This window comes from Corvus moneduloides, chromosome 9 (genome assembly GCF_009650955.1).
Source record: "Corvus moneduloides isolate bCorMon1 chromosome 9, bCorMon1.pri, whole genome shotgun sequence".
Taxonomy (NCBI): domain Eukaryota; kingdom Metazoa; phylum Chordata; class Aves; order Passeriformes; family Corvidae; genus Corvus; species Corvus moneduloides.
The window spans coordinates 12,532,706-12,549,959 of NC_045484.1; the positions used below are offsets into that span (position 1 = coordinate 12,532,706).

Consider the following 17,254-nt stretch of genomic DNA (forward strand, 5'->3'; position numbering starts at 1 on the left):
GTTGATTGTAACTCTGGGTTTAGTGAGTTATCTGAAGGACCTGGTGTTGCTCTGGATGACACTGTTGTTTTCTTCAGTGTCTTTGTGCTCAAATTATAAGGCAATGTGCCAAAATCCTGAAGGAAAAGGAACAAAAAACAAGGTCTGAATGCACGTTAGGTCCTTTCAAAGCAGTGAACGTTTGGCCCACAGAGTTTTATTTACACCTAAAGCGAGTGTTTCAAGATTTCTTTTTCTCTATGTTCTATTTAATGCCACTGTGAAATGCAGAGCTATGTGAATCTACATTAAGCAAAGCACTCACTGCACTCCAACATCCTTGGAAAATGGATCCACATATGTTCACAGGCACAGACAATCTTCTCCATATTCAGCACCGCCTGTTGATTTATGGACACCTCAGATCAGTGTGTGTTGTTTCAATTATTTGCCACAAAAGCTGTGGGGCTTGGGGGTGGATTTGCAATCTGAAGTGTGAACTGATTATTCCACTTGGGATTGGGCAATGTCTGAATAACAGCTAGTATGGAATCCCAGTTTCTGAGGGTTAGAGCTGAATTCAGGGCTTAAGACAGTGCCTATCAACTTCAGAGGGGCCTGAGGACTCCCTGACCTTCCCCTGTGGGCAAATAACAGGTTTGCAAAGGCTATGAACGCCCTGCCTCATGACCCTCCGGATCTTTGGCACCTCTCCACTGAGTGGATCCAGAGGCTGAGTGGATGGATCCAGGAGGTGCTGGCCACAGCCAGCAAGGGAGACAGATGGGAGGTCCTGTGCTGGGCCAGGGAGACTCTTCCCACACCATGACTGCCCTGACAGACACTCGGAGCTCTTGGGCACACTGAGAGCCAATATCTGCCCCCCAACACCACAAAAGGGAAATAGCCCTTAAAAGTACACCTTGACCTCAAACTGGAGCAACCTCCTTCCATTTTTCTCTCCAGACCAGGATGCAGTCAAGACTTTTGGCCTAGCAGAGACTCTGACTTAAAGCAAGGCCCACACAATCGCTTTTACCTCAGCATTTTCTCATAGCTGACAAGAGATTTCGGAAAGCTGCCAAACCTGTGCTCTGTTTTTATCTTTGCGATACTACAAATAAGGGAGCCTACCACAGCAGGGGCAGGATTCTGCCATGCCTCAGCCAGTGGCACAAGGTGTAAGCAATGCCTGGATACACAGTGTGTTCTCAGGCACCTGCAGCACCCGCACAGGGAGCGTTCGCTTGCCTCAAACCACCGGGGCAAGCGATGAAAGAGATGCAGTTTTGGTTTGTCCAGGCACAAGCTGGCTGTGAACCAGGTAACCTGCTGGTTTCACTGATGCCACAGGCTGGAATAACTGATTGGCACAGCCCAGCTTCCTTCAGTGACCCAGAGCTCAGGCTTGGTTTGTCATAAGAAAGGGATAAACTCTGTATGTAGGCACTGCTCGTTGCTGACAGCCCACAAGGTGGCCACTCTGGGATACAAGTGTGTGTGCACGGATCAGCCCTGGAAATACTGCGTTTTATCTTAGCCAGGTGCTGGCTTGGATTCTTTTTCTTTTTTTTTATTTTCTCCAGTGTTTTTGTTGCATGGGAAGTGGAATGCTGCATTGTCTTAAAACCTATCACTACATTGCCACTAGTTATGAAGGGATAAAGTTACATCTAATTCATTAAGGGAAAAACATTACTCTTCAATGTGAATGTCATTTATTATTCTCTAGATAGAGAATGCTCAAAAACCAGGGAATAACATATGGGGGAACAGTAATACACAGACCAAACAGAGGAGGACATTTCTCCCAAATTATAATTTGGCATCAACATGAATTGCAATAAATGGATCTTCAGCATCGGTATTAATCTGGAAATTAGCCATTCCATCACGAGAAACAAAAACCTGCTTTCCAGTACATTTGTTGTCCTCCTTTTGTCCAGAAATAACATCACAGTAGGTACCAGCAGGCAGTCCAGTTTGCACATAGACATTCATATTCCTATGAGAAATAAACACCATGTATGCATTGTTTTCAAAACAGGTATTTCAAATTGTGTGTAATATTTTTGAACCTGATGTTACTCCCCTATTTGAAGGGCATTGTAAAGCATGAGCTTTCTGATCCTACCCCTCCTACACTCCCATTTCAGCTCTCTGGATCCAGCATGCACTCAAATAACTCATGTTGGATTGCACATGAGGGATGCTATTGTTTTCTCTGGGAACACTCTTTCTGCCACTGACTTACCAGTCATCATTATTGAAGATGATGAAACCTTTATTACCGCGGCCAAAAGCTACTTGATTGCTGCCATTGTCCCACCAGTTGGAGAAAGGCTCACCATCCACCACATTACGGAAGATAACCATGTTCCTGGAAACACAAGGAATGCCTGGCACTGCACCTGCAACAGCTCTAAAGCCACATGGAGCAGGAAGCAAAAGCAACTGCTTTCACTTCTTGTTTCTCCCCAGTGCCCTACTTTATCTGACGCCAGCGATGTTCACAAACCCAGTCGTTGCCACAGGTTGTGTCCGCGTTGATTGTAACGGGCTTTATGGAGCCATCCGAGTTACTTGGGGGTCCAACCCAGTCATTGATGTCCTGTCATTAAGAAGATATAACTTCTGACTGAAAATGCAGAGAGACCATCTGGAGAGCAAAGCTAGAGGGAGCATCAAAGTTTCACCAGCTAGATCCAACGTGGGACAGGGAAATCCCTTAACAAACTGAGATGCACTGGACTATTTCTCTGGCCCTGGTCTGACCCTTCATCTCCATGGATGGATCTGCAGCATTACAAGCTCACCTTTCCATTTTCAAAATATCTTGGCCAGCGAAAACTTGACATCACACGTGTGAACCCATACGGATGAGCAAGCATGAAACCAACTGCCATTTTATAGAGCCTGTTTGTTGGACAAACAAGGAATGAGACGTGGAAGGAGGAACCTGCCAGACAACAGACAGACAAACCAGCAAAAGCAGGAAGTATCACCCAGACAAGGCAATCCCTTACCTGGCATCCCAGAAGGTCAGAACAGAAGCTCCGCCGGCCCCGTGCCCTCTCTGGTTGTCGTGATTATCCACAAAGACCAGGGCTTTGTCGGAAGGCACAAAGCCCCAGCCTTCTCCCCAGTTCCTAGACAAAAACACAGACTTGAAGCTACCCTGTCAATGGTTGTAGCCAGTGAATCCTGCATAAGTTGCAGCATCTTCATCCTTACTTTAAGTAGGCCATCTTTTCTCCGTCCCACTTGCGGATCACTGTCCCCAGTTTGGCACTGTATTTGAATTCTGTCACTCGGCCATTTCCAAAGTACTCGCTGCCTTTGATGGGCTCTCCACCCAAGTCAATTACCTGGTACAAGAAAGAAAACCTGCATCCCTTCTTGTCTCACAAAGACCATAAATGCCAGGTACCGTACTCAACACGAGTTCTTGCTTTACATGGAGAAAAAAGTATTTAAGTATTTGTGCTGTGCAGATCAACACAAAGTCAGTACAAGACATGAGGGATACATGTAAAAACATTACTGAAAAAAGGAAAGGTAAATTTGACTGACGATCTGTTTTGGAGGCATTTTTAAAAATTAAAACTACCTATGTCTGCAGGGCTGCTCTAAGTAAATTGTGAGCTCCTTCTGGGATAAATTGGATGAAAATGTATTGTTGTTCCTCTGAAGAAGGAGGCAAAAGAGATACAAAAGACAAAGACAAACATAAAGGAGAAAACGTGGAGATTACCTCCTGGTAAATGAAAGGTTTAGTTCCTTCAGGAAACCATTGAGTATTTAGATCTTTCAGCTTGTCCAGAAATGCTCTTATGTCCCCAGGCCACATGTGCTTGGCAGCATCGATCCGGAATCCTGCGACGCCAATGTCAATGAGATGGTTCATGTACTCAGCAACCTTGGAGCGCACATAGTCCTTCTCCAGGGCCAGATCCAGAAGGCTGACCAAGCGGCAGTCCCGGACCTGTGCATAGAAAAGATAAAAATATCTGTGTATTACACCAAAGGAGGGGTGGAGGTGGGGTGGTGGTTAATGAGGTTGTATTGGATTGGGAAGAAGGAAGGGAGTGATATCCGGAGTGAAGGCGTTTGTCTTCACAAGTCACCACTGCACATGATAAAGCTCTACTGTCCTGGAGACAGCTGAACACTTGCCTTCCAAGAGGAAGTGGTGAATAAATTCCTTGTTTTACTTTGTTCGTGTGTGTGGCTTTCTCTTTACCCATTAAACTGTCTTTATCTCAACCCACGAGTTTTCTACTTTTCCCGTTCTCTGCCCCATCCCACTGTAAGCAGGAGGCTGAGTGGTATTTAGCTGCTGGCTGAGTTAAACCACAAGTCCTCTTTGGTGCCCAACATGGGACTCAAAGGGTTCAAATTAACAACAGCTACAATTAATGTGCTAGATGGAATTCATAACTGTTACTGCTGTTTGGCTAATAACTGGCAGGCTCCTGTGATTGCCATGGGGCTCACTCGCCTCCCTGTGCATTAGAGTCTAGGACTCATTAGTGGCTGCTTTTTGCTTTGCTGCAGCCTGTGCTGCTGGTCCCCTCCCTCTGGGACGTTCTGATCCCGGCACTGGCGATGGCCTGGGCTGGCACCTGGCCGGGGCAGCGCTGCTCTTCCTGCGCTGCTGCAACTCCAGTGTGGACTCGAGCCAGAGGGACTCTGACCTGTGGGTGATGAGTCCACGGTGGAACAGGTACATCTGGAAGTGCTTGTGGCCACGGGAAAGTCCACACCACAGCAGGTGCATCTCAAGGTGTCTGTGGCTGTGCCACAGCAGGTGCACCCCTGACGGCGCCGGGCCCAAGGACAGGGCCGTGCTGCAGCACGCACACCCTGATGCACCCGCGGCTGTTCACGAGGCCCTGCTGGAGCGCCTCAAAGCCATGGCCATGGATAAACCCACAGCAGAGCAGGAACACCCTGCAGGGACTGCAGCCAGGGGCGAGGCTGTGTGGGGCAGGTTTGCTTTCTGCGGGGATGGTGGCCGTGGGTGAGGCCGTGCTGGAGCGGATCTGTTTCTGAGGGGAATGAGGCCCATGGACAGGGCCGTGCTGGAACAGCTGCCCCTCAGAGCCACTGTGGCTGTGGATAAATCCAGCAGCAGGTGTGCCCTGAAGAGCCTGTGGCTCACAGAAATGGCTGCTCTTGGGGAAGGTACAACCCTGAGGGACTGCAGTCTCCAGGTAAGTCCAAGCCAGAGCGGGGGTACAGAGAGGAGTTCATTGTAGTGTTAAACATGGTGGTCTAGTCCAAAGGAACTGGGAGTGGAGACTGCAATGGAAATACCTTTAACCTGTTGTAATCCAGGGTTTGAGATGTGTGTTATAGGGATTACCATAGCAGGAGCCACCTGAACCAATGAAGGACAACCTCACATGAAACAGTGCAAGTGCAGAAACATCATGATGTGTTGTTGCACAGTGGCTGAAGGAAGAGCTTGAGAAAGAACTGCTACATATTCTAACTACAAAAACCAGTAATTTGTGCAACCAGGACATCACCTTGCACTGCTGTCAATTTTCCAAGGTGGCTCCTTACCATGATCAGCTGAGTTTATAAGCGATAAAAATGGGCTCACAGGCTGAGCTGAGTACTCTGGGCTCAGTTCAGGAGCAAACATCTGCACATAGGTTCTTGATTCCTCAGTACTTAGAATATTTTGCACCACTTGTACCTACGGTCACTACCTCATTCACTTGTCAAGTGACTACGCACAGGTTTTGTGAGGCACTACACCATTTGAATGATCTTACTGTAGGGTTTATAGAACATGTTAAAAAAAAAAGGAAAATTTTGAAAATTTTGCCAGAGGAAGTTACCTGATATATATCACCATAATTTTCAATATCTCCACTTCCACTGTGACATTTGCCATCATTGAAATCCCAGCCAGAGTATGGTACAGCTGGAAAATCTCTGTTTCCGGCATTAAAATGGCTTCCACAGGTAGAATGTGTGCCTGAGCCACCTGCAGCCCCACACATATGGTTGACGACAGCATCCACATAGATACGAACCTGGAACAGCAATATGTGCATTTCAGTATGTTTTCTAGTGAGCGTGAAGTGATAGCCAGGGCTTTACCACATCACTATTAAGTTGAATTTTTTCCCTTTCAGTTTCTTCTCAGTTTACACCTCCTTTGAGGATAGCAGCACCTTCCCTCAGCTGATACAGCACTTCTTGCTGTATCAGACACAGATTTTCAAGGCACTTACCCCAACATTGTTGCATCTGGTCACCATATCTTTGAATTCCTGTTCATTTCCTGATCGAGTGCAGAGTTTGTAGCTAATGGGCTGGTATCTTTCCCACCAGGGTCTGTTTGGGTTAGTAATGACAATATTTTCATTTGGAGGTGAAACCTGCAGATGAAATTATGTACTTTGATAATAAATCAAATGGTTTTATTTCAACATTTTAAGGGCAAAATCTGCACTCAAGACCTCTGCCCTCAGAGGAGGCAGGTTAGTGCCCAACCCAGTCTCTCTCCCTCAGCAGAAGCTCAGGGCTGTGAGATGTCTGTCTTGTACACTGGCAAGAAAGACATTTTGGTTTGTTCCCATGGGTTGCCCAGATGCAGCATGGGCCTGCTTTCAAGGACAGGTACACAGAAACACTGAAGCCACAGGAATTATTTTTACCTGTAATAATGACAGCCTTAGGAATGCCAAACCTCAATGCTCACATACATCCTTTAGAACAAGGTAAAGAGCTTTACTTTCTACTTAGCTTTCAGAGGAAGCCTTTCAGAGGAAACCATGCTACTTTCTAACTGATCTGCTAGAGATACACCATCATTCATTGATCCTGCAGGGTTAGGATTGCTTCTAAAAGCAGTCACTGCTTCCAACACTCCCTCCTCAGCAGCAAACTTACTTGGAGCTGACTGTCTCCAACTCAGGCATTTTATTTAATAATCATATATTACAGTGCCATTCTCCTACTACTCAAACAACTGTGAGGAAACAACTCACCTGAACTCCTCCAAATCCATTAGGAGCTAAGTAGCGTTCACACTCCAGACCAATATCCTGCCAGCGCCATTCAAAGAGATGCACGATAGATGTTCTCTTGGGCAGAGTGTTGGGGTTGTACTGCCCCCAGCAAAGCCCTGCAGCTGCAAGGAGGAGGAGGAGGATGATTTGCATGGTGCCTTCAGTGTAAGGCTGTGGTCTCTCTACTGGCTATTTATGTGCCTGCAAGACTACAAAGTTCCTATAGCAGGTGTCAAAATTCACATCAGTGCTAACAGTTATTATTTAGCTAGCTCAGTATCATTCCTTTGGTTTGTTTTTTCTCATGGATTACCCAACAGCTGCAAATAAAATACCTTTTCTCAATGATTATACACCATGATAAACCAAGTGGTCTGTGAGCATTTCACCCAAATCCAGAGTTGCTCTCTTTCCAATCATGCAAACAAAGAGACTTTATCAAAAGTATTCCAAAACATAATACATAGACCCTCAAAGGTGTCTCTGGAAGGTAAAAGGAGTGGGAGGTGATTGAAAGATGACTGGAAATCTAACAGCATTAGGAGAATGAATGAGTTTGCCAGCATTCAGAGGCATCTTGCTCTCAAGGTACCTGACCAACCATGCTTAATCAGTAACAGATTTATCACACAAGACATTGTAGGTCTTCACCAGGTGAATCCCAATGGTGACTAGCAACTGACACCTTTTCACACCTGATGTTTCTCCGGTGTCATTGCCCAGTCCCTGCTAGGAACTATTACTGGTTTTCTTAACACAGTCGTGCAGAGCAGCTGTGGCTCTACCTGATGGAAAGTGATCAGAGCTGCATTTGCCTCTCCAGCAGAAACTTTGCATAAGGTTTCATCTCATTTAAAATGACCAATGTTTCATCTGACTCGAGGAACAAAACCCAAAATCAAATGCAAACGATAGTGCAGATGAGTTTTAGCTGCCTGACATACAACTAAATTTGAAAGCTAGAGCTGTTGTCCTTTCTTACTTTTTGTTGCAGTGGGGATACTGCAACACGCATATATCAAACCAGGAGTCCCGTGGAAAGGAAATATATATGGACAGACAGATTCTTGATAGCTGTTTCAGAGAGATGTTTATTTCTCCAGCCGCATGGCCGGGGCTCTGCCCAGGAACTGCTCCAGTCACGGGACCAAGGGTCCTTCTGCCCGCGCAGGGGACACAAACCAACCCATGGGAACGAGGCTGAGCAGGGGCAGGGAAGCCCCGTGTCTGTGCCCTCAGGGCCCCTCTCCCAGGGCTACACGGCGGGGGAGGAGAACCCAACAACTTTTCCTACAGTTTTCTCCTTCAAAAATGTCTTTTGACTTTTCTTAATGAAATGATTCCAGGTCTTCACTTGGAACTGACTTGTAAGATCAAGGTCTCAGCAACAATCCTCCATGAATAAACTTGACTCATACCAACAATAAAACAATACTCCAAGAGAATACAAAGACCAGAAAATCACTTCCATTTGATGAATACCTGTGAAGTAAAAAAAAAAAATCCAAAAAATGTCACAGCTACTCCAGGAGAAAAGAAACATCAGTACACTTCGTACCTGAACTGTGTGTTCTTTCAGAAACTAGCCATGCCAGTACATCACATGCACCCATCTCTTTCCCAGATTTAGTCTTCAAGGACAAAACACACAAGCAGGTCCCATTTTTCCACCTGTTCGTTTTCATATCACAGACCTTATTAAAGGCCTCTTTTCCCACTACTGCAATGAAGATTACTGCGAACAACCTTGCCTAGTCATTAACAGCAAGGAACCAGTGAGTGATTGCACCTTGTGATTACCAATTCAGTGAAAAGAGACCCCCTCACTCTTCAATATAACTGAGAGCAACCAAATGTGCCTGCGGTTAATTCTTACATCACCATTCCTTGTGGAGTGCCACTGAGGTGATGGAATGTCACTGCATGACTTTCAGCTTCCAATGGCATGTATCTTCCAGTGAAAAATACACTGGTGTCAGCCAAGAATAGGATGGACTTATCCTCAATAGCCCAATGCAATGGATGGCAAAGCCACTGGCAAAGGGGCCTGGGAGCTCTCCCATGACAAGCTATGCAGGCTGTGACTGTTCAAGCAGGTTGCAAAAAAATGCTGACTTAAATTCAGCACAAAGGGCTGGTAGGTGGCCTTTATTTCAGATAAACAACTGTGGCACATGAGTGCATCACCAGAGGGTGTCAAAAGAGTGTGAATGCCTCCTTGGTTTAGCCAGAACAGCATGGGGAGGAGAGTACACATTGCTCAGCACGAAAGATTATACAAAATTAACCAAAGTTTTCTGAAGCTAGCAATGGGCTTCAGCTGGTTTCAACACACATATTCCTTTCCTACAACTGGGAGTGCCCACCATCCTAATGGTGAGTGCATTATAGGCATCAGCAATAGAGATCAAGCCAGTACTGGGGTAACAATGGGAGATGTGTAGGTTTGATTTGTACAGGCAGAAGCTGACTGTGAACCAGGTAACACACAGGCTTGAACGATGCCACGGGCTGGAATAACTGACTGGCATGGACCAGCTTTCTCTGACCCAGGCCCCATGTTTGGTTCATCACAAAAATGGGATAAACTTGATTTGAATGCCATTTTTTATTCACCACATAGAAAGAAGCTACAGACTGACAGAAGACACGCATTTTTAACTGAGTTATAACTTGATATCAACTGGAATTCTGCCATGTTTCAGCACAAAGGAGTCTTTTCTTGGTTTTTGGACATCCTGTTAATTCCCAGTCCTGCTTGCCCCCTAAAGAGAACTACATTACCACTTACACACAGAGCAACACATTTTTAAATTAAATGATGCCAATCTTCTCCTTTCATTTTTTATTAGTACCTGTCGCGGGTTCGGTTTGTAACCGGGCAGAAACACCAATTTAGTGTAGTGGTTTGGTCCAAAATACTCATTACTGTTTATCTGCTGTGAGATAAGAATTAGGAGAAATGCAAAGCAGGCACCAAACTTGAAAGAATATAAAGAAGTTTATTAACAAACCTAAAAGAGGGAAAAAAAAATTATACCACCTTCAGAACTCTCCTCCTCCCCCCACCTTCCTCCCTTCTCCCACTGACAATGTAAAAAGACAACCCTTAAGATGTTCAGTCTGTTTACCACTTCCATAATAACCTTGTTCAGTCCATTTAGAAAGAGAAGTCTCTTCTTGCTCATGCTATGAAAACATTATCTAACCTATGACAGTACCTTAACTGAATAAAGTTACAAATGCACACAGGTGTATAGCACCACTCCCAGATCTGCACTGGCACCACCAGCTCCCATCTCTGTACAGCAGCTGCTCACTACTTCATTAGTATTAAAGCTAACACACTTTACTCTGTCTTGGTTCATGCAGTCCTGAGAGCCAGGACATTCTGCACATCTGTTTGCTGTTAGCAAAGATACATGGGAGAAAGAACAACACATCTGGTTACAATTTAGCATCAACATGAATGGCAATGAATGGGTCTTCGTCTTCATTCCCAATCAGGAAATTAGCCATGCCATCAGCAGCAACATGAACTTCAACTGCTGTACAGAAGTCACCTTCCTTTTGCCCAGAAATGACATCGCAGTAAGTGCCAGCAGGCAGACCAGTCTGCAGAGATACATTCAAGGACCTTTGGAAAAGAATGAAGTGCAGTAAGGATCATGAGGACTCTAAAACACTCTGCAAATCATATTGGAGATTCTCTCAAACATTAAGTTGTTCTGGAGTTATCCTCTAGCTCTCCTCTGGACACAGCAGAATCTATCCAATCACTACATCCTTCAAACTGCTCATCACCGCAACCTACTTCTAATTCTTACAGACCTGACATACTCCCGTTCTCTTATCATCTCATTCTTGTGTAAAATATAGCAATACAGTTTTTAAAACTGTCACATTTGGAACATTTTCCCAAGTTTACAATTTCCCTCACTTCTAAAAGTTCAGGTTTTGCTGGCTGACCAGGCTCCGTGACACAGCCAACTTAAGAACTTCAGAATTTCAGGGAAATAGCAAGACCACGGTACAAGGCCTAACTGCCAAGAGTGAAGAGTCTCTATGGTAGAATGGAAAATGCGAAGTTTAAATTGTCAACAACTGAGGCATCCATTACAAATATCTATTCAATCTAGCAACACCTTAAAAGTTTTCACTACTAACTAGATTATTTCAATACATAGATAATAATTTATTTATAATCATAATAAATTGTAATTTATTTCCCACTGACTTACCAGTCATCATTATTGAAGATGATGAAACCTTTATTACCGCGGCCAAAAGCTACTTGATTGCTGCCATTGTCCCACCAGTTGGAGAAAGGCTCACCATCCACCACATTACGGAAGATAACCATGTTCCTGGAAACACAAGGAATGCCTGGCACTGCACCTGCAACAGCTCTAAAGCCACATGGAGCAGGAAGCAAAAGCAACTGCTTTCACTTCTTGTTTCTCCCCAGTGCCCTACTTTATCTGACGCCAGCGATGTTCACAAACCCAGTTGTTGCCACAGGTTGTGTCCGCGTTGATTGTAACGGGCTTTATGGAGCCATCCGAGTTACTTGGGGGTCCAACCCAGTCATTGATGTCCTGTCATTAAGAAGATATAACTTCTGACTGAAAATGCAGAGAGACCATCTGGAGAGCAAAGCTAGAGGGAGCATCAAAGTTTCACCAGCTAGATCCAACGTGGGACAGGGAAATCCCTTAACAAACTGAGATGCACTGGACTATTTCTCTGGCCCTGGTCTGACCCTTCATCTCCATGGATGGATCTGCAGCATTACAAGCTCACCTTTCCATTTTCAAAATATCTTGGCCAGCGAAAACTTGACATCACACGTGTGAACCCATACGGATGAGCAAGCATGAAACCAACTGCCATTTTATAGAGCCTGTTTGTTGGACAAACAAGGAATGAGACGTGGAAGGAGGAACCTGCCAGACAACAGACAGACAAAACCAGCAAAAGCAGGAAGTATCACCCAGACAAGGCAATCCCTTACCTGGCATCCCCAGAAGGTCAGAACAGAAGCTCCGCCGGCCCCGTGCCCTCTCTGGTTGTCGTGATTATCCACAAAGACCAGGGCTTTGTCGGAAGGCACAAAGCCCCAGCCTTCTCCCCAGTTCCTAGACAAAAACACAGACTTGAAGCTACCCTGTCAATGGTTGTAGCCAGTGAATCCTGCATAAGTTGCAGCATCTTCATCCTTACTTTAAGTAGGCCATCTTTTCTCCGTCCCACTTGCGGATCACTGTCCCCAGTTTGGCACTGTATTTGAATTCTGTCACTCGGCCATTTCCAAAGTACTCGCGGCCTTTGATGGGCTCTCCACCCAAGTCAATTACCTGGTACAAGAAAGGTAGAGCATTTCTTTCTACACAAAAATCAAACAAATAAAAGACATTGCTTTACACATTGGTTAATCAAGGGGACAGTACTTGATCTAATCACGTTATTTGGCTTTCTTGCAAAATTGTATGTAGGCTATCTTTTCTTTTTAGCTCAGCCCAGCTGTGAACCACTTTTCCTTCTCCATCCTGTATCTCCTTACCCCAGTTGATCACTCACCCACCATTAAGGCTTGGGCTGTACAAACTTTACACTTTGTATGGTCATCAACGCCTCTGCTTCCAGCAGTTGGGCTGCCCCATTTCACTATGGAGCTAAAGAATGTTTCCATTTTCCTAGACTTTTCAGGCAAGATACTAATTTAATAAAATGTGTGCAAGTTTAGCTTCTGCTGACTGACATCAACAATTACCTGCTAGTTCCAATTTGTTATTTAAATGTAGAACAAATTTGGAACATCAAGTAACAGTTGTTATGCCACTGGAAAATAAATTTTCAGACCACAATCAACATTTATGTATTCTATTACAAGTTATTATCCAGAACTTAAAATTCAGGAAATGAAATCTCTTTTTTAAACCAATAGAATTTTTACACTAATGCCAATGTAGTCAATTTCATCTCAATATAATTTCCAGGTCCAAAACAAGTGGGACATTTTGAACATCAGTTACCATTTATGGGCAGATTAGATATTTGTAGATTATGGTTATTAAATCTTCTATAGATCTGCTTGGGCTCAGCCCATTGCCTTCCATGTGTGACTGAGCCTATAATGGGCCTGAAAGAAATATGTTTGTGAAGTAAAATTTAAAAAAATAAAGATTACCTCCTGGTAAATGAAAGGTTTAGTTCCTTCAGGAAACCATTGAGTATTTAGATCTTTCAGCTTGTCTAAAATCGCCTTGACATCCCCAGGCCACATGTGCTTGGCAGCATCGATCCGGAATCCTGCGACGCCGATGTCAATGAGATGGTTCATGTACTCCGCAACCCTGGAGCGCACATAGTCCTTCTCCAGGGCCAGGTCCAGCAGGCTGACCAGGCGGCAGTCCCGGACCTGGGCAAAAATTCTGAAATGAAACATTTTTCACCTAATAGACTTAATATAGTGTTATACATACATTTTGAATGTTCTTGCCTGCATTCAAATGCTAAATAAAACCTTCAGCAGCCTTTGTTCCCCATACATATTTTTGCTTTGGAGAGTCATTTACATAGCAGCTGCATTAACAAATTGCATTTACCCCTCTTTTCTGAAACTGAGACCAAAGAAAAATTCCAAATTACAGTTAAAGGCAAATAACTTCTACCTTTTTTTAATCACACTAAATAGATTTGTTGAGCTGTAAATTGTCTTTATTAAGTACCTAAGAACACTTATCTAAATCTGATATTAAGCCGTTGTCTGAAGTACAGCTATCCCTTTAAGAAGTGGTGTTCCTGACAGCAACACTAACCTCTGTTATTAATTTGGGTGGGTTTTTATCAAGTTTTTTTTTTCCTTTTAAAAAATGTCTCACAGTAAATGGGAGCAAAGAAATCACAGCACAGGAACAGATGTACATGAAAGCTATAGTTATAGGTTTACCTGAGATATATCATGATAATTCTCAATGTTTCCACTTCTAGATTTACATTTATGATCATTAAAGTCCCAGCCAGAATAGGGCACAGCTGGGAAATCTTCAGTCTTTGCATTGAAATAGCTTCCACAAGTAGCATGGTCACCAGCCCCAGCATTAGCTCCGCACATATGGTTGATCACTGCATCCACATAAATGTGCACCTAGAGAACAGTATCCACATAACAATTTGAAAAAGCTACTTCCCACAGCACCATTAATTGATGTTCTCTGTCCCATACCTCCTGCCCTATCCCCCTATTTCTGTTTGCTTGCTTCACCCAGCACTTTATTCAGGTTTTTTTTATTAGCATACAGCAACGGTGATCAAACAGGCAGCCCAACAGACAAGCAGATAACACTGCATCCATTTTTAAAAATGGTAGAATCACTGTCTGTCTATATCCTTGTATTGTAAACACCAGAAGGTTTTAAAAGTCCTTACTCCAACATTGTTGCACCTGGTCACCATGTCTCTAAATTCAGTTTCATTTCCAGATCTTGTGCACAGCTTGTAGCTGACAGGTTGGTATCTTTCCCACCATGGTTGCTGGGGGTCAGTAACGATAACATTTTCATTTGGAGGTGAAATCTGTGAATAAAACAATGGTACTTGGTAACAGAATACTGATAATGGTTAATTTGTTTGCCCAGTATTTTTAGAGATAGAACACAACCCACTTAGATCCTCAGTATCCTCGGCTTACACTGTAGTAGGCTGGAAATAAAAGACTTGGGCTTGGCCTTCAGCAGGTAGAAATATACTAAAAATTAGGTCCATGGACAGAGTGTCCTAATTATCTTTATGAGCAACTGCAGGCCTCAAAGACGCATCTGAAATTGAACAACTAGGTCAGCAGAGGAAGGAAGTGACTGCATAACAACTGACGTAACATCCTGCCTTTAAAACTGATCCAACTTCCCATTTTTGTAATGTTTTGGATAAATGCATTCTTGACCTAATTCTTCTAAGTTTCAAGGTGAATCACACCTCTTCCTTTTACAAACTTTTCAGGATACTTTTTAGGCAACAAGCTTTTGCTGCTACCTCCAAGCCTCTGGGCATAACAACCTGATCCCACCACTTCTCAGAAAGATCCCTACATCCTCTTAGATGCCACACCTTCCTATCAACTCAGTAAGCCATCATCTGAAAAAAACTTCCTGAGACCCTGCCACTGAATGGATTAAAAAGATATAGATGCATATACCACAGTCTGAGAAATCAGTTTAAAATCAGTCTCATCTGTGTGCCTGGAAAGAAGGTAGCAAAGAAAGTATGTATTATTTGAAAATTATGCAGAAGTTCTCACTCAGGCCAGCTTGCAATCTCTTGGGCTACAAGAGACAGGCAGACTTCACACCAATTACTCCTAAGCAATCTGACAGGCAAACTGAAATAGTTTAATAGGTGGCTGTTCTCCTGCCATGCCACCCCACCCAAGTGCCAGTACTGGTTCCACAGGAACATGTGTCTGCTGTTCAGACAGACCTGGCTCACACAGGGACACCTTCACTAGAACCTGTGTTCAGTTCACTTCCACCTGCTCACACCAGGTTCCTGCAAACAAGGGTCTCCTCAAACAAGTGGCTTACTGTGACACCATGCTTTACAGAAAGAAACTTGCCAGTTTGGGTGAACACAATTAGCAGCCTTTTGTACTTAATTATTTAAAACCTTCAGCATTTTTTGTTCTTTGGATGCCCTTTGTTCAGTCATAGTTTCATTTTACATTTATCTAGCTCTTCAGAGTTTCCCTTGATTTAAATAATATCAAGCAGATAAACATAGGTTACTCTTCACAGCAGTAAAAAAAAAGATTTAGCAAGTGACGTGCAATTCTAATTCATCTAAATGTAATAGCACAGAGTGCAAAACATGCACTTTGGAGCAATGAAATAAATTCCTGCTTACTTGATGATAGCTGAAAAACATACTTGTCAGCATTTACTACTTCCATTACCAATTTCTATTTTTCTTTCTCAACGTCTGTCCTTTGGCAAACTGAACAATTTCTGTGAAAAACAAATTATCATCTACGCAGCAATTTTACTACCTTCTGATAGGACCAGACGTACCTGAACTCCTCCAAATCCATTAGGAGCTAAGTAGCGTTCACACTCCAGAGCAATATCCTGCCAGCGCCATTCAAAGAGATGCACGATAGATGTTCTCTTGGGCAGAGTGTTGGGGTTGTACTGCCCCCAGCAAAGCCCTACAATTAACAGCAGAAAATAGATACCCATCCAGTGCTCTGTGATCAGTTGCGCTCTTCTTACTAACTGTCAATGTTCCTGCAAGAGGGTAAAGTACACATTAGAAAATACACATTTAAAGGTAAACACCCATCTCTGGCATCATATTTATTTACTTGTCATTTTGTATGAGAACTGGATTTTAGCTAAACTATATAAAACTCCCATACGAACAGTAACTTTGTTTTCATGCAGTTAAAATTCAGATGTTGTCTAATGCAGGCTGCCTCCAGAGTGCAACAGTTGTGTTTTTATTAGTATAAAGCAAAAAACTACCCCAAAAGGCAAAGGAATACTTACATAGACTGAAATGGACATTTTGCTTTTTATTTTAATGTATAATATTTTACATTCCTATTTATCCTTGAGAGGCATCTTTTTTTTCAAACTGGTGTTGCTACAACTTGAACATATTTGGACAAGATCTTGCAGAGGCAACATATTTCTTACTGTGATTTCTTATGAAACGTCAGATATTGTGGAGGTCTAACATACACGAGTCTGGCATTCATGATATGCATGACATCTCTCATTCAAACAACAGCCTGAAACTTGGAAGATCTCTCAGATACAGAAATGATTACAGTGACTCAAACCCAGAAATGCTAAATGTCTGATGCACACCTGTACAATTTGTGTGGAGATATTTTCCTTCTAAGAACATAAGCAATGGCATGCAGACATTAAAAGTGCTGTGAAGCTCCATAACCAAGAAATCTCCTTCTCAGTGCCCAAGTACAGAGTTCTGCAAAAGGAGCTTTCCAGAGGATTGAAACCAGCTGCATTCCCTTCTGATGAGCTAGGCTAAGAGCTGTATTTCCCAACGCATATCCTATTTGTATTTACTTGTGGACAAACACAGATGACAATCCTTGTATTAAAATTGCCTCTCTTTTTCCTTACCCAGAGAGGTATAACCACGTATAACAAACCAGAAACTAAACAACTACCAAGGTTTACCTTACTCTATTGAGAGACTTATTTTGCCCTCTTCACATTTAG

General features: G+C 43.4%; 2 protein-coding genes across 2 annotated transcripts; both read right to left on the reverse strand.

The window, feature by feature from the left end:
- Positions 1-2,228: 2,228 nt before the first annotated feature.
- Positions 2,229-7,163, reverse strand: LOC116447880 (pancreatic alpha-amylase). The gene is made up of 9 exons (XM_032117599.1): positions 6,990-7,163; positions 6,231-6,377; positions 5,832-6,029; positions 3,734-3,964; positions 3,214-3,347; positions 3,006-3,128; positions 2,796-2,895; positions 2,469-2,590; positions 2,229-2,359 (listed from the first exon to the last, which is right to left on the reverse strand). Exons 1-9 carry the CDS (start codon positions 7,161-7,163, stop codon positions 2,230-2,232), a joined length of 1,359 nt encoding a protein of 452 aa, XP_031973490.1. The 3' UTR covers position 2,229.
- A 2,975-nt stretch (positions 7,164-10,138) lies between these two features.
- Positions 10,139-16,291, reverse strand: LOC116447882 (pancreatic alpha-amylase-like). Its single transcript, XM_032117600.1, has 10 exons — positions 16,076-16,291; positions 14,442-14,588; positions 13,963-14,160; positions 13,201-13,431; positions 12,234-12,367; positions 12,032-12,148; positions 11,814-11,919; positions 11,487-11,608; positions 11,252-11,377; positions 10,139-10,647 (listed from the first exon to the last, which is right to left on the reverse strand). Exons 1-10 carry the CDS (start codon positions 16,241-16,243, stop codon positions 10,458-10,460), a joined length of 1,539 nt encoding a protein of 512 aa, XP_031973491.1. The 5' UTR covers positions 16,244-16,291; the 3' UTR covers positions 10,139-10,457.
- Positions 16,292-17,254: the final 963 nt, after the last annotated feature.